This window comes from Melopsittacus undulatus, chromosome 11 (assembly GCF_012275295.1).
Source record: "Melopsittacus undulatus isolate bMelUnd1 chromosome 11, bMelUnd1.mat.Z, whole genome shotgun sequence".
In the NCBI taxonomy this organism is placed as follows: domain Eukaryota; kingdom Metazoa; phylum Chordata; class Aves; order Psittaciformes; family Psittaculidae; genus Melopsittacus; species Melopsittacus undulatus.
The window spans coordinates 11,730,615-11,745,030 of record NC_047537.1 but is presented as its reverse complement, the minus strand read 5'-3'; the positions used below and the strand labels follow the sequence as shown (position 1 = coordinate 11,745,030).

At 43.4% G+C, this 14,416-nt stretch overlaps 1 protein-coding gene across 5 annotated transcripts; it reads right to left on the bottom strand.

The window, feature by feature from the left end:
* Positions 1–1,929: 1,929 nt before the first annotated feature.
* WBP2 (WW domain binding protein 2) lies at positions 1,930–9,899 on the bottom strand. 5 transcript variants are annotated; one of them, XM_005141391.2, is made up of 8 exons: positions 9,792–9,899; positions 7,921–8,029; positions 7,248–7,383; positions 5,612–5,704; positions 5,190–5,306; positions 4,832–4,954; positions 3,682–3,758; positions 1,930–3,486 (listed from the first exon to the last, which is right to left on the bottom strand). In XM_005141391.2, the coding sequence occupies exons 1-8, from the start codon at positions 9,848–9,850 to the stop codon at positions 3,433–3,435; spliced, it is 768 nt and encodes a 255-aa protein (XP_005141448.1). In that variant the 5' UTR covers positions 9,851–9,899; the 3' UTR covers positions 1,930–3,432. The 5 variants fall into 5 exon arrangements, with proteins under 5 accessions (XP_005141448.1, XP_030898062.1, XP_030898063.1 ...); XM_031042202.1 differs by having other exon boundaries at positions 3,646–3,758; positions 9,792–9,889; XM_031042203.1 differs by having other exon boundaries at positions 3,646–3,758; positions 9,787–9,876.
* Between the last annotated feature and the right edge of the window lie 4,517 nt (positions 9,900–14,416).

The window sequence follows — 14,416 nt, the reverse complement described above, 5'->3', positions numbered from 1 at the left end:
TACATGCATGAGCCTTGCTGACTCAGTGACTTGCCCAGCCTTCTGGGCCCACAGATTCAGTGTTCCCAAAATATGCTTCACTTCCCATCAGCACTTTTCCAAATGCACCAAGACCACCACAATCCATCTCTTTAATTAGGCTTGCTTCTTCTCACCTCCCCACAGACCATGCCAAGCTCTAGCCTGGAAGAACAGGGACATTCACTGACAGGGGCCTACAGGGTTGCTGGTGAGGGACTATTCATTAGGGACTGTAGTGATAGGACAAGGGGTAACGGGTTGAAACTTTAACAGCAGAGGTTTAGATTGGATATAAGGAAGAAATTCTTTACTGTTAGGGTGGTGAGGCACTGCAATGGGTTGCCCAGGGAGGTTGTGAATGCTCCATCCCTGGCAGTGTTCAAGGCCAGGTTGGATGAAGCCTTGGGTGATATGGTTTAGTGTGAGGTGTCCCTGCCCATGGCAGGAGGGTTGGAACTTGATGATCTTAAGGTCCTTTCCAACCCTAACTATTCTATGATTCTATGAAACCAATGTAAAAAGGTCACAGCTCAAAAGTCATTAATTTAGCTCACTAATACCCACGTGGAGGAAAGGTGTATTTAATTTATTCCAGCCTGACTCAGCCTTTCACCATATTTTCCATTTTCCTGGCACTAAACTTCATAGTACCTCTGCATATCTCCCCACTTATCCACACCAGCAGAAGAGACACTCAGCTTGAACCAGAGCTAAGTTTTCATCAGAGCAGATACTTAAATGTTTCTTTTTTCAAGAACACCTAGTTGAGGGAAGATTTATAAAACTTTCTGAGTTTGTGGTGACTGTTGGCATGAGCTCCACAGTGAGCGGTGCTGGGTGAGAGACCTGGAAACTTTGTGCAATCTGTTTTCTAGGATCATCTGTCTGGGAGAGAGCCATTTCAAACTAGAATAAAGTACAGAGAGGTTTCTGCAGCATCTTAACAGTTGGACTGATGTGATTCAGGAAACCTGATTTGAAGTCCTCTAATTCACAAACCAGGATTTCTTAGGCTCCTACAGTGCTGTAATATTTTCTCTCTTCATGCTTTCCTTCTCCAACCACCTCTTGCTACAAAAACCAAACCCAAATAGCTCAACCAGCCTTAAAATGCTGGGAGGACATGAAAGTTGAAAATCATATAAGAGAGCAGTATCTGGAAAATGTTGGTCAGGGAGTTCAAGAGAATAAAGCTTGCTAGTGGCAGCTGGGAAAAGGAATGAAGCCAGGCAAGGTTCGTCACCTGTAAAGCAGCTTCTGTACTTCTGTTGGACAAATGTCACCGCAAACTGGAGGGACTCACCTCATCCCAGAGGAATCACAAGACTAGACCTCACATGGGACACTTCCTGCTCCAGAATATACAGACAGGCCTAATTCTGCTCACTCTGATGGGCAATAGCTCTTGCAGCACTGTCAGAGCACACCTGGGAGGAGCTCCATGGTGCAAGGGGAACAACTGCTCCACTTTGCCAAGGAGAAGAGCTACCAGGTGGACCACAGAACTTTAGAGTGTTCAGACACAACAGAGCAGAACTACCCAGGCACCTCAGCACACTTAAAACAAACAACAAGAAAGATTAAATTATTGCTTCTAATTAGAAAGACACTTTAAGAGGCAGTAACTACACTGCATCCCTTAACTACTTCTCTCAGGTTGCAACCATGTGGTAAAGTGTTAAGCAGCTGCCTCACCAGTTTACAACAGGAACAGAAAAATGGTGTTTGACAAAAGATTTTATCTTCTTTTTCATTTCACAAAATCAGTCAAGAGAAACCAAGTGACTAATGTCAGCAATCAATAGCCAAGAACAAAATCCAAGTGATTTTGCTGTTTAATTCTCCCTCCCTCCATCCAAAGCTACTAAATCACCATTAAGTTTTCCCATTCACAAGTGCACAAACACATTAAGTTTTGAGCTGATTTCTCTTTAGTTCACAGTCTCAAAAAAACAAATCTGCATTCAAGAGTCATTTCACAATATATTAATCAAACATTTTCAAAATAATTATTTCTTTTTTAAATAACCATTTCTTTACATCACTACAACAGCAATTCTAGAAAAGTCAGTGTACAGTTAGTAGCAATTTGATTAATCAGCTAGACTCAAACAAAATGAGGGGTGGACCTTTTTTTGTCTCTCCAAGCAGGTTGCATGCAGCAGGTCTCAGCAGCTCCCCTAGCGCACAATCTTTCTTCACACTTGCTGGGAAGGATTTTCTCTCTTAGCTGTCAGAAGACAATGAAGTCTGCTTTGTGCAAAGCCTTGTATAATGCAAAGTTTCACAACCTGGATTCTGACCCATCTTGCAGAGGTTGTGCACACTGGAGTCATTGCTAATGAGATTGATGAATCAATGCTACAGAAAAGAAAGGCCTGAACCCTCAGTCTACTGAGCCCATGTTCAAGTTTCCAGGCAGTATTTTCAAAGCTGGTACAGGAACACTAACAGCACTAAAGAGCATTAAAAAAAGCAGCTCAGCTGTACCCAATAGCTTGTCCCAGTGTTCTGCATATTCTCAAGACCTTCCAAGGCAGAAGGAACTATTTTCTCCCTATTAGATATTAATTCACCAGTTAAATCACAGCCATAAAATACTACACTGGCCAATATGTGTAACATCAAAGAAAAATTAAAGAGAATATTCAGGACTTGATCTCAAGCACACAAATCTAAATGAATAAATAAAGACATGAGAAAATCAGTGTTCCCATACGATCTATAACTAGTTACCTACTCATCAACCCTGTAAGGAGTATTATGTTTTCTTCAGAATGGAAGCTCATCAGCATCATCACACACAGTGCACAGCAGGGAAATTTGGAGGGCTACCATATTATCTGCTACAATTGTAAAGAACCCAAGGAAGTTTAACAGTTATCTGAAAAATGCAATAGGTATCCATTTCCTTTGAGATGCTAAAGATTTCATTTGAAACCCTTTCTCAGTAGCAGAGGGGAAAGTTGCATATGATACCCTTGAGAGGAATGTCCACATATGCTCTTGGCTGTATACTAAGGTAAATTCAAGACACCCCCACCCCCAAACTTTGTTACCATGTTATGGGCACTTTAATCATCAGTTTGGAGCAGCTTCTCACTCTAAAGAGGTATAATTTAAGAATAAAAAGAAACAGATATAAGGGAAACAGATGAAAAGAACCTCCAGTTCTAGCGATGTGGTGCACAGGGGTAAGGGAATACTGCAGTAGAACAGCAAACCCTCAGAGCTCTACAAGAGAACCCAGGCTACCGAAATCTCTCCCCTTCCTCTGCATGTTTCTACCACTAAAGTCCATGAAAACTATGCGCCTTGGTGGAGGCTCCTCAGTGCCAGGGACTATGTCCCAAGATTCTGCCAAAATGGGAAGTAAGAAAGCAATGAGTTTTGGAGAAGTTCTGTGTTAGCTTATTGGTTTTTCTTGTCCTCTGGTGGAAAGTATGGAGGAGGGGGTGGCTGGTCCTGAAATAAAGACAATAAAGGAACATCAACTCATGATTAAGAAAAACAAAAGCAATCCCAACCACCCTGCAAAAAAACCACCAAACCGAAAACACTGAAATTAATTCAGACAAACTTTGCTGTGTCATTGAGAAAAAGAACAGCTAAGTGCACATTTACCTCATATTGCAAACCCAGGATGACACAGGAACTCACCGGAGGCATGTAGACGTTATGTGAGTTGCCTGTGCTGTAGTAAGCACTGGCAGTGGCTTCGGCAGCCTTCGCTTCAGCTGTCACAGAAAGAGAAATTACAGATTTAGTGACACACACAGAACTTATACACTGAAAAAAACCCTCCACATATTCCTGGCCAGCAAGTGTCACTAACAAAGCGCTATCTGACCAACACTTGAGTTGCAAAATTGCTACAACAAACACAATGACTAAGCATTATCTCTTCCAGTTGCCACACGATTTTCTAGTGCAAAATGAAGCAGACCAAGATTTCATTTGGAAATGTCACCTGGGAGTAGCCTTGTAGTTAATAAATGCTAACAGCAGTTTTGTCTGAATACAGACAATACCTCTTAAAAAGGCAGTTAACAAACCTCCTTCTTGGAAGTAAAAATACCAGAGAAACCAAAAATCAGCAGAAGTTTATAGCAGCTCAGGGACTCATTCTTTAAAGGTGATTTATGAAGGTAATCCAGATCATCTATTTCTGCAGAATACAGAAAACCTGTACAACCATCTTGATCAGTGCCACTTCCCAAATAATAGTTCATAGGTGACTGGTTGTTTATTCAAACCAAAGAGAGACAAATACCATTACCTGTAAGAGACCTATGACTGTGTCCAACCACAAAAAGCTCTCTTCCACCCTCCCTTTTAAGACCACACTTGAAGTCATTTTGATAAACCACAAAGAGTGAAAATGAGACTGATATTTCCCCCGCTTCTCTCCATCTCTGTTCTATATTTAAACAAAAGTTACCAAGTTAGAGTGAAATGGGAGAAGGCAGAGTATCACCAAAGCCCCCTTTGCTAACTAAAATGGACTACAAACACATCTCACCAGCAAGATTACCACAGCAGGATAATCATAAACTGTATTTTTTCTGTTTCAACAAGAAAAAAACAGCTGCAAAATATCTGCTAATAGTATCTACCCTGGAGAGAATCAGGCTGGCCTCCAGACTGAGCTGGAGATTAGGGGAGCTCCTTAATCCCTCTCCTAAATATTTTTGATTTCTAAGTGCAGTTTCCATGTTCTGTGTTCCCCAAGAGATAACAGACAAGAAACAATGTCTATTTCATGGGTAACAAAAGCCTGTGAGCTAATTCACCTGAATACGCTTCTTACCTGCAGGAGTGGTGGGCAGGTCTGGCCCACTCACAGGAGGTTCCATGGGCCCTGGGTATGGTGGAGGTGGAAACTGCATGTAACCCATGTCTCCATCCACCACAGGAGGGCCAGGATAAAACTCTGTCAGGAAAGAAGTAACACAGCAAACACTTCACTCCTTTGGGAGAGTAACAGCACACAGCCAAAATATGCCAGAGCAAAATACAGTTAAGCTCAGAAACAAAAGTGGCACAAAGCATTAGATCAAATAAAAGCAAATCCAATTTGATTATGTAAAATCAGCTTTTCTTCTCTTTTTTACCTATTTTAACTCTTGCTAACTAGAATAATCCCTATCTTCAATTCCCAGACTTACCAGGAGGAGGTGGGGGGTACGGATAGCCCCCATTAGCTGCAGCTGGTGCAAAAGTGTAGGATCCATTCGGCATACAGGAATAGCCATAAGCTCCACTGGGTATTTCACCTCTGGAGACTGCAAAAGATAAGCTGATCTCATCAAAACATCAAGCCTGTAACAAACACAGGCCAAGGACTCCAAGAAAATTAAGAGTCCTTATCTGAAAAACAAGCTCCATCCCAATAACTCCACTGTTCACTGGATGCAAAAAAAAAGTATTTTAATCTATTATGTAATTATTTTTTAAAGCAAGCAGGCTCCAGACACAGCTTGAAACTTGCATGAATTTGAATCCAACCTGAAACCACCCTTGCTACGGAATGAAGGCGAGGCCTCCAGAAACCACTGAGCTTTCTGGCAATACTGCCAGGCTCCTGTACCTTGTGATGCCACCTGCAGCATCCGCTGACCAAACTCGATCGCGCCTCCAGCTGAGAAAGTCATCTTGAACACAGCAGATCCTTCCCAGCCACCTGCAGGGAGGAAAGACAGAATTCAGAAGCAAGATGCCAGTTTTATGCTATTTAGCTTCTAAGCTTTACCTACAGATGCTCTATATACAATTCTTTATAAAGAGTTTATCCAAAAATTGAAGGAAAAGATGCAGATAAAGTGGTAGAATTACCCTATTAGAAAAAATCACATTGGGGTATTCTCAGGTCAAGAGACACCTGAAGAAGACACATCAAGGAGGGAGATCTTCAGAAGCTTTCTAAAATAGTGCCTGTTACCACACCAGCTGTCAAAAGACCAAGCTATCAGGAGTGCTGGATTTGCTCTAGCTTTGTAGAAAATTAGTGCAGAAGACAGGGATTTTCTTAATCCTGTTTACTAAAAAGCCTTTGCAACTACACCCAACTGTGAGCTATAAGTTAGTTTGGGTCTTTGAGTGCCCAATACAGAAAAGAGCTTAATGAAAAACACGCTCCACATAAATCCATTGGAGTCCTTGATTTCAAGTCAGGATAATAATGACAATAAAAAATAAATAACATATCATATTACAGACTAAAAAAGAAAATCAAGCACAGCCCAGAGTCCCAACAAAGCATCAAAGCAGAAGCTGTGTCAGTGCTGAAGCAGGGACATGTAGATTAAAGAGCCCTTTGAGGTAAGCCAGACTCTTATGGCTGTTAAAGCAACACCCTCATTAAAAAAAAGACAGCCTTCTGGGAAAATTCACAAAGATTTAGCTAAAGCCATTTGCCTTTCACACAGCTTAAAGAGTTTGTCATTACTGCTCAAGCTTCCTCTCATGCTGGATGGTCCCACTTTGCTCCTCTACAGAACCTACAATGCTGATTTCAGGATTACAGACTGAAGGCTCCTAAGAACTCTGATTTCAGTGCTCAACTAATAGACTAAATCTAGATGGAGATAAAAGAGTTTACTGCACTATGTGTCTTTGGTAAAAAGGGGGAGCATAAAGCAGTGATTAAAAAACATCTTGTTGAAAATATCTACCACAAACTTCTCATTGAACATACTATGAAACCACCCCTGGAAGATTCCCTGGTTTCAAGACAGTCCATTCTCTTCCAAGTGTCATTTTTACAGCTAAGATACACTACAGCAATTGTGTGCCTTTTCCTAAATTGCACAAAAAACTGATGATAGGGAATAGTGGTCCTGAAAACCCAAACAAACCCAGAAAGGATCATGAGCCTTTGGCACAAGAGGACCTGGATTCAGAATTACCAGGTAACTCCACTGAGCAATGTGGAATGACATCCTCACTCCTGCTGATTCTGCTCTGATGTTTACTCACTGGCTGACTAAAGTCAGTATTTTGCACAGAGGGCAGAAGTGAGATCAGTTGGAGAACACATCTGGTCACTGTAATTGTACAGGGAGCACACAAGGGGAATATTTTTGACTGCTAATTTCAAAGACAAGACACATTCTAGCAGCACTGTAAAAACCCATTTGGCCAGTATCCAGCTTCAGTTATACTGATACTATGTCATGAATTGTGCAGTTGAACTAAGACACAACATACATCTGTGCTGTACATACCTCCTGCCTCTGCTTTCACTGTGCCCTTGATATAATTTGCTCCAAAGACAGGCTGCTTAATTTCACAGTCTTTCAGCAAATAAAAGGGCATCACAAAAGACTGCATAGCATCTTTTCCCTTTGACACAAAGATAACCTAAAAAGAAAACATTACAAAGGGTATTTAAAACAAACAGGAAACATAGGCCTGGTTCATTATGTGAAGTGACTTTTTGCTGGACTGAAACTCCCTCCTACATCTATAGTTGTGCAAACCAAAAGCTACACAGAACAGTCACAAGCGTAAACTGCAGCCTCCAGGCATAAAGCATTCCAGGAAGGCTACATTTGCTTAGATAATACTCTTCCCAGCTTCCAGAGAACTTGCTGCTGCACACAGCTATGGTCTAGTAGCTGTACTGTTGCATCCAGCATTTCCAGACCACTGCTAATTTCCAACCTCAAAGACTCCTGATGGACTAAACAGCTGCCTTTGTAAGAACTAACCAGATTTATTATTTTTTGACAAATAGATAGGCTGTACAATAAATTCATAATGCTCTCCAGGGGGAGAGGATGATCCATAATTCAAGGGTATTAGATTATCCTGACTTTCACACACTGAGGACATTTAAATACAGAATTGCACAGAGCTCCTATCTCCATACACAAGACAAAGTCTTCTACTACTTACTCGGTAGGGAGTCAAGAAAACACTCCCTTTCTTGGTCCCTTTAAACACATCTGGCATAGGTTCGATATCACTGAAGGTAAGTTCTACATGATCATAGGTCATCAAAACACTGCAAACAAGATGAGAGAAGCGACACAGTGTTACAGTGTTATAGCTCAAGTCAGAAGTACAACACACATACAGGTTTACTGACCTACCAAAACTGCCTTTAACCTCAGCCTAGTGCTCAGCAGACAAAAACCAGAAATCACTCTGGCTTGCATTTTATTTTTTTTGGCAGTAGCAACTTATGCAGTACTTGCTGCTTGTTCTCAGCCCTGTGCTCCCTCCTCAGTGTGCTGGCACAGCTACCACTGTCTACATAGCCAGGCACTGAACCCAATCAACTGAACTGACCAAAATCTCAATATATATATATAATTTTACGTTGCACTGCATTTCTGCTGGATCAGTTCTCTAATTTGGTTCACCACAAGTAACACAACAGAGAAAGGACTGCTGAAGCAGGAACTGCTTGGGATGGCTTGCACGATACAGCTGTCAAAGGTCTAACCACAGCTTAAGCATCTCTGTCACAGAAACAGGATGGAGAGGAACTCCCCTTTATGCTACCAGCCTTTATTAACTCATGCTCTCTGCACTGACTCCTTCATTCTCAATGCAAAACTGATCTTATTAAAACCAGTGCGATACTCTTGCACAGATACAGCTGGTAACTTGTCCACAATTTACAGCTGGTAACAGCATCCACATTGAGGACTCTAATCCCTAAAGCCAGAGGAGCCTCCACCACCTTTACCTTTGGCAGCTTACGTGCTACTATCCTCACTCACTTGCCCTTCCCTTCTGCCAGCCAGTAGCTGTTCTTCCAGCAAAAGCTCTGGAAAGGCACAGGGGCCAGCAGCATTGTTTGGGCTACAGCATATCAGCTGAATCAACCACTACAAGCAGCATAGGCTGCCACACGAGAGGTAACCCTGATCCGAGGCAGGCTGACAACTAGAAACAGTAATACAGTTGTTTGCTTTAGTGAATCCAAATTTAAGCCCCACAGTTGATCTTACTAAATTCTTCGAGGAATGGTCACATCCTGAACTGAAATCATGCATAGAATTCCTGTACCAATGTTTATGTGGCCCTATGGAAAGCCACCCTGAAAACTGAAGTACTCCTTTGCCTAAGAAGCCGGTGACTGCCACGTCAGAACCAGAGCACGCCGGCAGACGCAAATGGTGAGGGCAGCCAGGCAGACAAAGGCAGCTCTGTGGAGGCTTTCCGTTTCCATGGTTATATTCTCGTGCCTTTTCCCAACACCGCTGCTCCTTCCTGCACACACGGAGGGGGCGTGTGTGCAAAGAAACCAGCAGACCCAACCGGGCAGATAGCCCTGCGCTTCCCAAGAAGGCAGCTCTTGAACAGAGGCACACTGCGTCGAGAGACAGGAGAAGATTGGGCCCTGACCAGAATCACCTAGCTGGGGGGATGAGCTCTGCCAGCCCTTTCCGAGCACGAGGAGAGAGGCTGGGACAATAGGATGGAAGCAGGAGGAGGCAGGAAGAGGCAGAAGGAGGCAGAAGGAGGCAGAAGGAGGCAGAAGGAGGCAGGCTGCAGAGGGGAGCTGTGTAAGAGGGAAAAGCCCACGACAGAGGCCCAGCAGAGTCTCCCCCGGGGGGTCCCAGGGGCAGCGGGATACGTACAGCCCCTACACTCGCAAGAAGAAGGAAGGACGACCCACGCCGGCACCGAGAGGGTTAAACCAACCTTCTTTATATCACACACGCACACACACACACAACCGCGCCCCCTGAGGAAAGTAAGCATCACCCTGCTATCCCCCGGCCGGAGGCGGGGAGCAGGGGATAGCACCTCACTTCTCGCTGTTGTTAACGATTACGCCACCGCCCTCCGAATGGTTCCTGTTCAGCGCCATGTCCTACTCCTCCTCCTTCCCCGGCGCCCAGCTCGCTCTGCACCAGCGCCGAACGCGGAGAGAGCGCCGGCCGGGCCAGGCCGCGCCATGCATGCTGGGAGCTGTAGTCCGGCGGCTGCCAGCGGCCGCCATGGCGGTGTGCGCGGCTGCTCTGCTGCAGCCCCACCACCGCCCGCCCTAGGCCCCGAGCCCTGCGCAGCAAGGGCAGCGCCTCCCTCCCCAGCCTGGCCACCCCTGCGGGCACCCGCAGCCTCCGACCCCTGCTCCCGCCACGATTTATGATCAGTATTAATTTCCCGAGCGCAATCCAGTTTAGGTTTTAAACAAACTACCTCCGTTTCCTAATACAGAAGAGCCAGTCTCCCTTTTGGAAGAGCTCTCTAACTTATTTATAAACCTTTGATAAACACATAAATGTATTGGCTTTCACAAATCATAGGTGTGGTTATGTGGATATAGCTATACAAGTTCATAGTAACAAAAACAAAGCTCGATAAAGACACCAGATGAGCAAACCGGCATCCTGTAGTAGAAGAATCTGTAAAGTTAAAAAGAAAGGGGGGGGGGGTTTGCATGCTTGATAGAAGAAAAGCTAGTGCCTGTAAAATATAAAGTACTTTCTAGCTTAAGGTAGGTTGTAGAAAGAGAACAATGTTTATGTTGTTAGCCTGTGGAATTTAGTGGCCCCACTAAATGTGAGTTAAGTGTTTCACACTAGTCCTCTAAAGTATCTTTAAAGAACAATGTTCCTGTTGTAAGTCTGTGGTGAGATAAGAAGATTTAGTGGCCCCACCGAACGTGAATGAGTTATTTCACACCATCCTTCCACTTAATCAGTTAGAGACAGAGCCTCCCAACCATCTGCTAGCTTGGGATACTCCTTGTCTGCCCATCCTGCTATGAATTTTGCAGGAAGGTCACACTGTTTTAAATCTTTGCTAGTTATCAGAATAATTACAGATAGGGCTGGTTTTAGCTCATTGTGTGATTACTGGGGAGTTCAGCTGTGCCAAAGGTGAAAAGCACACTGTGAGGAAGACTGCTTACTTCATCTTGAAGACCCCTACTCACATGAGGAAGACTGCTTACTTCATCCTCAAGACCCCTGCCCACAATCACTGGAGAGCAGTGCGCAGATGCCAAGAGGAGGAGACTTATGATAATAAATTACTGGACTTAGTTATAATGTTCCCTTCCTATATGCAGGGGTTATTAATATGTATGTGACTAATGCAATTGCGAAAGTATATAAACCTGTAACAAATACTAATCATTCACACCACTGGCTACGGTCAGGTGCCCAGTGCTGTTTGCTTCTGCTTTATTGACTTTGTCCCTTAATAAAACCTTGCTATCTTGTTTAGAGAAGTGAATTCTTATTTCACAAACCTTATTAATCGCTGAGTACGTGTCCTGCTGACCATATATAACAGAGTGATTTCAGGTACTTGGAACTCGCCTGAACTTGGGAGCTCTCAGTTTTCCTAGTATTTCTGCCCTCCAGGCGCTCTGGCACAGCAGTGCTTTGCCGGTGGGAGTTCGCAGTGATCACACTGACATTTTGTTTTAAAACGCTGTCTTTTGCTGCTGTTTGCACCTCATTTTTTATCCTGAATACATTTCCTGGCCAGCTCACCAGAGAATAAAAAACCTTTGCCCTAGGAGGCTGTCCAGTTTGGTTTTTAGGAGGGGGCTGTTTACACATCTCATGCAACCACAAGTGATTTTAACCCTGTTTGGCAGGATCTCCCAGGGAAAAGCCCAAAATTAAGTGAAATAGAGACAAAAATGGACTTCCAGAAGTTGGCTGGGCAGAATTCAGACGTTTGGTAGAGTAGAATAAAAATCATCCCACATACTCGGTGTTACTGCACATAAAATGAAACTTAGCCCCTTAAACAGCAAAGATATTTGCTCTGTTTCCAACCATTTTTTAATTCACTTTCGACCCACAATTCATGTTTCACACACTTGCAAGCATATTTTTGAGCCCAGTGTTGTCTGCTTTCCATGCTGGAATCAATCAAAATAATGACCCCTTTATATTGGAAAGTGTTGAACTGGAAGGGACAACCAGTTGCCCCATGAACAAGTCAGGACTCCGTCTGTCTGTCTGGAGGGATTCTGGGAGCAGGAAAATCTCCGTGAAAATTTCTTTGCAGAGTTACAGTGAGGGTATAATCTGCTGCCTCCAGGTGCACAAGCAGGAGGAGCTCTTAAAAAAATAATGGTTGCCTGACTTCATTAAAAATAGGAGCTCTACAAAACCAATCAGTTTTGAAGGGCTTCTCATAGCAATAACTGTATAGCAATAATACATGAATATTTATTAAGAGCACGTATTACCTTAAATTTTACCTTCTTATATAGATTTGAGCTTTTCTCTGCAGGGTTTGCAGCTCAGCCCTGTTTGAGTGCCTGAGAACCAGATGGGGTGTGGGAGCAAAAGCAGAAAAACTACATAATGGAAACCAGGTTTAAATAAATGCAATGACATAATCTGTATGGTTCTTGGCAGAAAAGAGCACATTTCTGCTTTTCATGTCCGCTTGTTCAATAAGCTGTAAGTTTCCCTTTTAAGAAATGGTTGTAACAAGCGTTCTGATTCCTCTCCTATTAAAGTCAGTAACAGACATCCGCTCAGCTTCCACTGAAGCGCCCAGCTGTGAAGCATTGCCACCTCATATGAGCCAAGACTCCCTGAATAATGTTTCTCTCATCACTCCAACCAACATTGGTATTAAGAAACACAGCTTTCATTTAGAAAAGGTACTGGTGTAAATGCCAGTATACATGGGAAGATACAGACTTCCTCATCATATAGAAAACCTTGGAAATTTATACTCTAAAAACTGAAAACACTGAGAGAAAAGTGCCTAATCTATTAATCTTTATTATTTCTAGTCTGAGAACCAAGACAGAAGAGAGAACTGAGAAAATTCCTTGTTTTGAATTGCCCAGGACTGACAATATTGTTATTGGATTTTAGGATTATTCTGCTCCTTTTACAGTCAAGCAATAAAAATATGTATTTGGCATAATTCCCTTAGACACACTTGGAAAATAAAATCTGTATTATTTTATGCCAGATGTATAGGACATGGAAAAATAAACACAAGATAATGGGACAACTCTAATGGTTTGGTATTTACAGGAAAGACAACCCAGAGCGATGTCTGTATAATATTTAATGGCAAATTGTAGTCTCTAACATAATTACATTATTCTGTTACAGTTCTTTCACACACTGTAAAATACAGTATTTGAAAAATCCTTATTAAAAGAGGAACACTCTGTGACAGCAGAAATAACTCAAGGGAGCACTGAAAGACTGTTTCAATTGCCAAGTGTTACCTAATAATCTAAACTCATCATACACCACATTTAGCCCTTTATTTGCAGCAAAATCATGGACCCAGAGCTGGGGTAGCATACATTTCCTAATCATTCCAGTTTACACCCCATATTATAGGCAACACAGCAAACTCTGGTCCAACACCCTGGGGGTTTGCTCCTGTCTTACATCAGTCAGGATTTGCTTTATGTGTTAAGCCACGAGGATTTACAGTGCTTCCAACCAGGATAAAAGCAAGCAGCAGGCAGGAGATGGCTGGGTAGCACTTCCCAATTGCACTCTATCTACAGAAGCACTCAGAACCATCCCCAAAGCTGCATATCAGCATTCCAGCTCTTGAGGCAGAGGTGAATTAAGTAAAAGCAGCAGCACAATCAGAAGCAAAGCCCAAACACCAAATGGGTCCTCCTGACCTGCTTCCATGTGGTTACAGGATGGAAAGGGAAAGACATGGGATCCCTCCAAACCATCCCAAACCCTGAAGGAGTTTAGAGACTTGTGTCTGTGCATTGGGCAACACAGAGAAGGGAGGGATGCATGACTTAAGCATTGATTTCCCCACAGAGCTATCAATCTGCCTACAGCAAAACGAAATGGGGCAAAGGCCCAGACCTGCTGTATTTACTCTGGCAAAACTCCTCACTGCAAACAGTGGGAGATTTGCCTGAATAAAGGAGATTTAGGGCCTAGATGTGAGCCTCCATGCAAAATCTCTTCCTGCAGACATGCAGCAGAGATCAAGATTGCCTTCCTCTTCCTCTTGGGATGTTGCATGTCTCCACCCTTCTTATCTGGTAAGGCATTTCTGATACTAAGTCCTCTCCAGTATTGCCAATAACAGCAGTGCCACCTGCACAGTGTCACTGCTGATATCTCATGCAAAGGCTGATACTTGCAGGAGAGCGCCTGGCATGAGCCAAACAAAACGGTTTTTAGGTAGGAGCTCAGGACACCCGGAGTGAACCCCCATTGGGACAGAAGCCTGGGCGGCATTCCCACTGACCAAGAAAGGCCAAGATTACACTCTGGAAGCCCTTCCTCTCTTTTTCTCACCATCTGCAGCATTTTAGGAGACTCCGCATGTGGAGGAGAAAGAGAAGGGATTTGCAAACATATCCCAGCGGTCCCCCTCCCAGACTAACTCCCCTGCCCTGCCCCAAGTTGGGGGCAGCTGCATTTAGAACCTTCAGCCCCCAGAATAAGAGCCCACA

Coding starts and splice junctions, on each gene's coding strand:
- WBP2 (XM_031042202.1), bottom strand. CDS start 9,850: ATGGCGCTGAACAGGAACCATTCGGAGGGCGGTGGCGTAATCGTTAAC. Junction 5,307..5,611: donor GCTGCAGGTGGCATCACAAG/GTACAGGAGCCT, acceptor TATCTTTTGCAG/TCTCCAGAGGTGAAATACCC. Junction 4,955..5,189: donor GTACCCCCCACCTCCTCCTG/GTAAGTCTGGGA, acceptor CTTTCCTGACAG/AGTTTTATCCTGGCCCTCCT.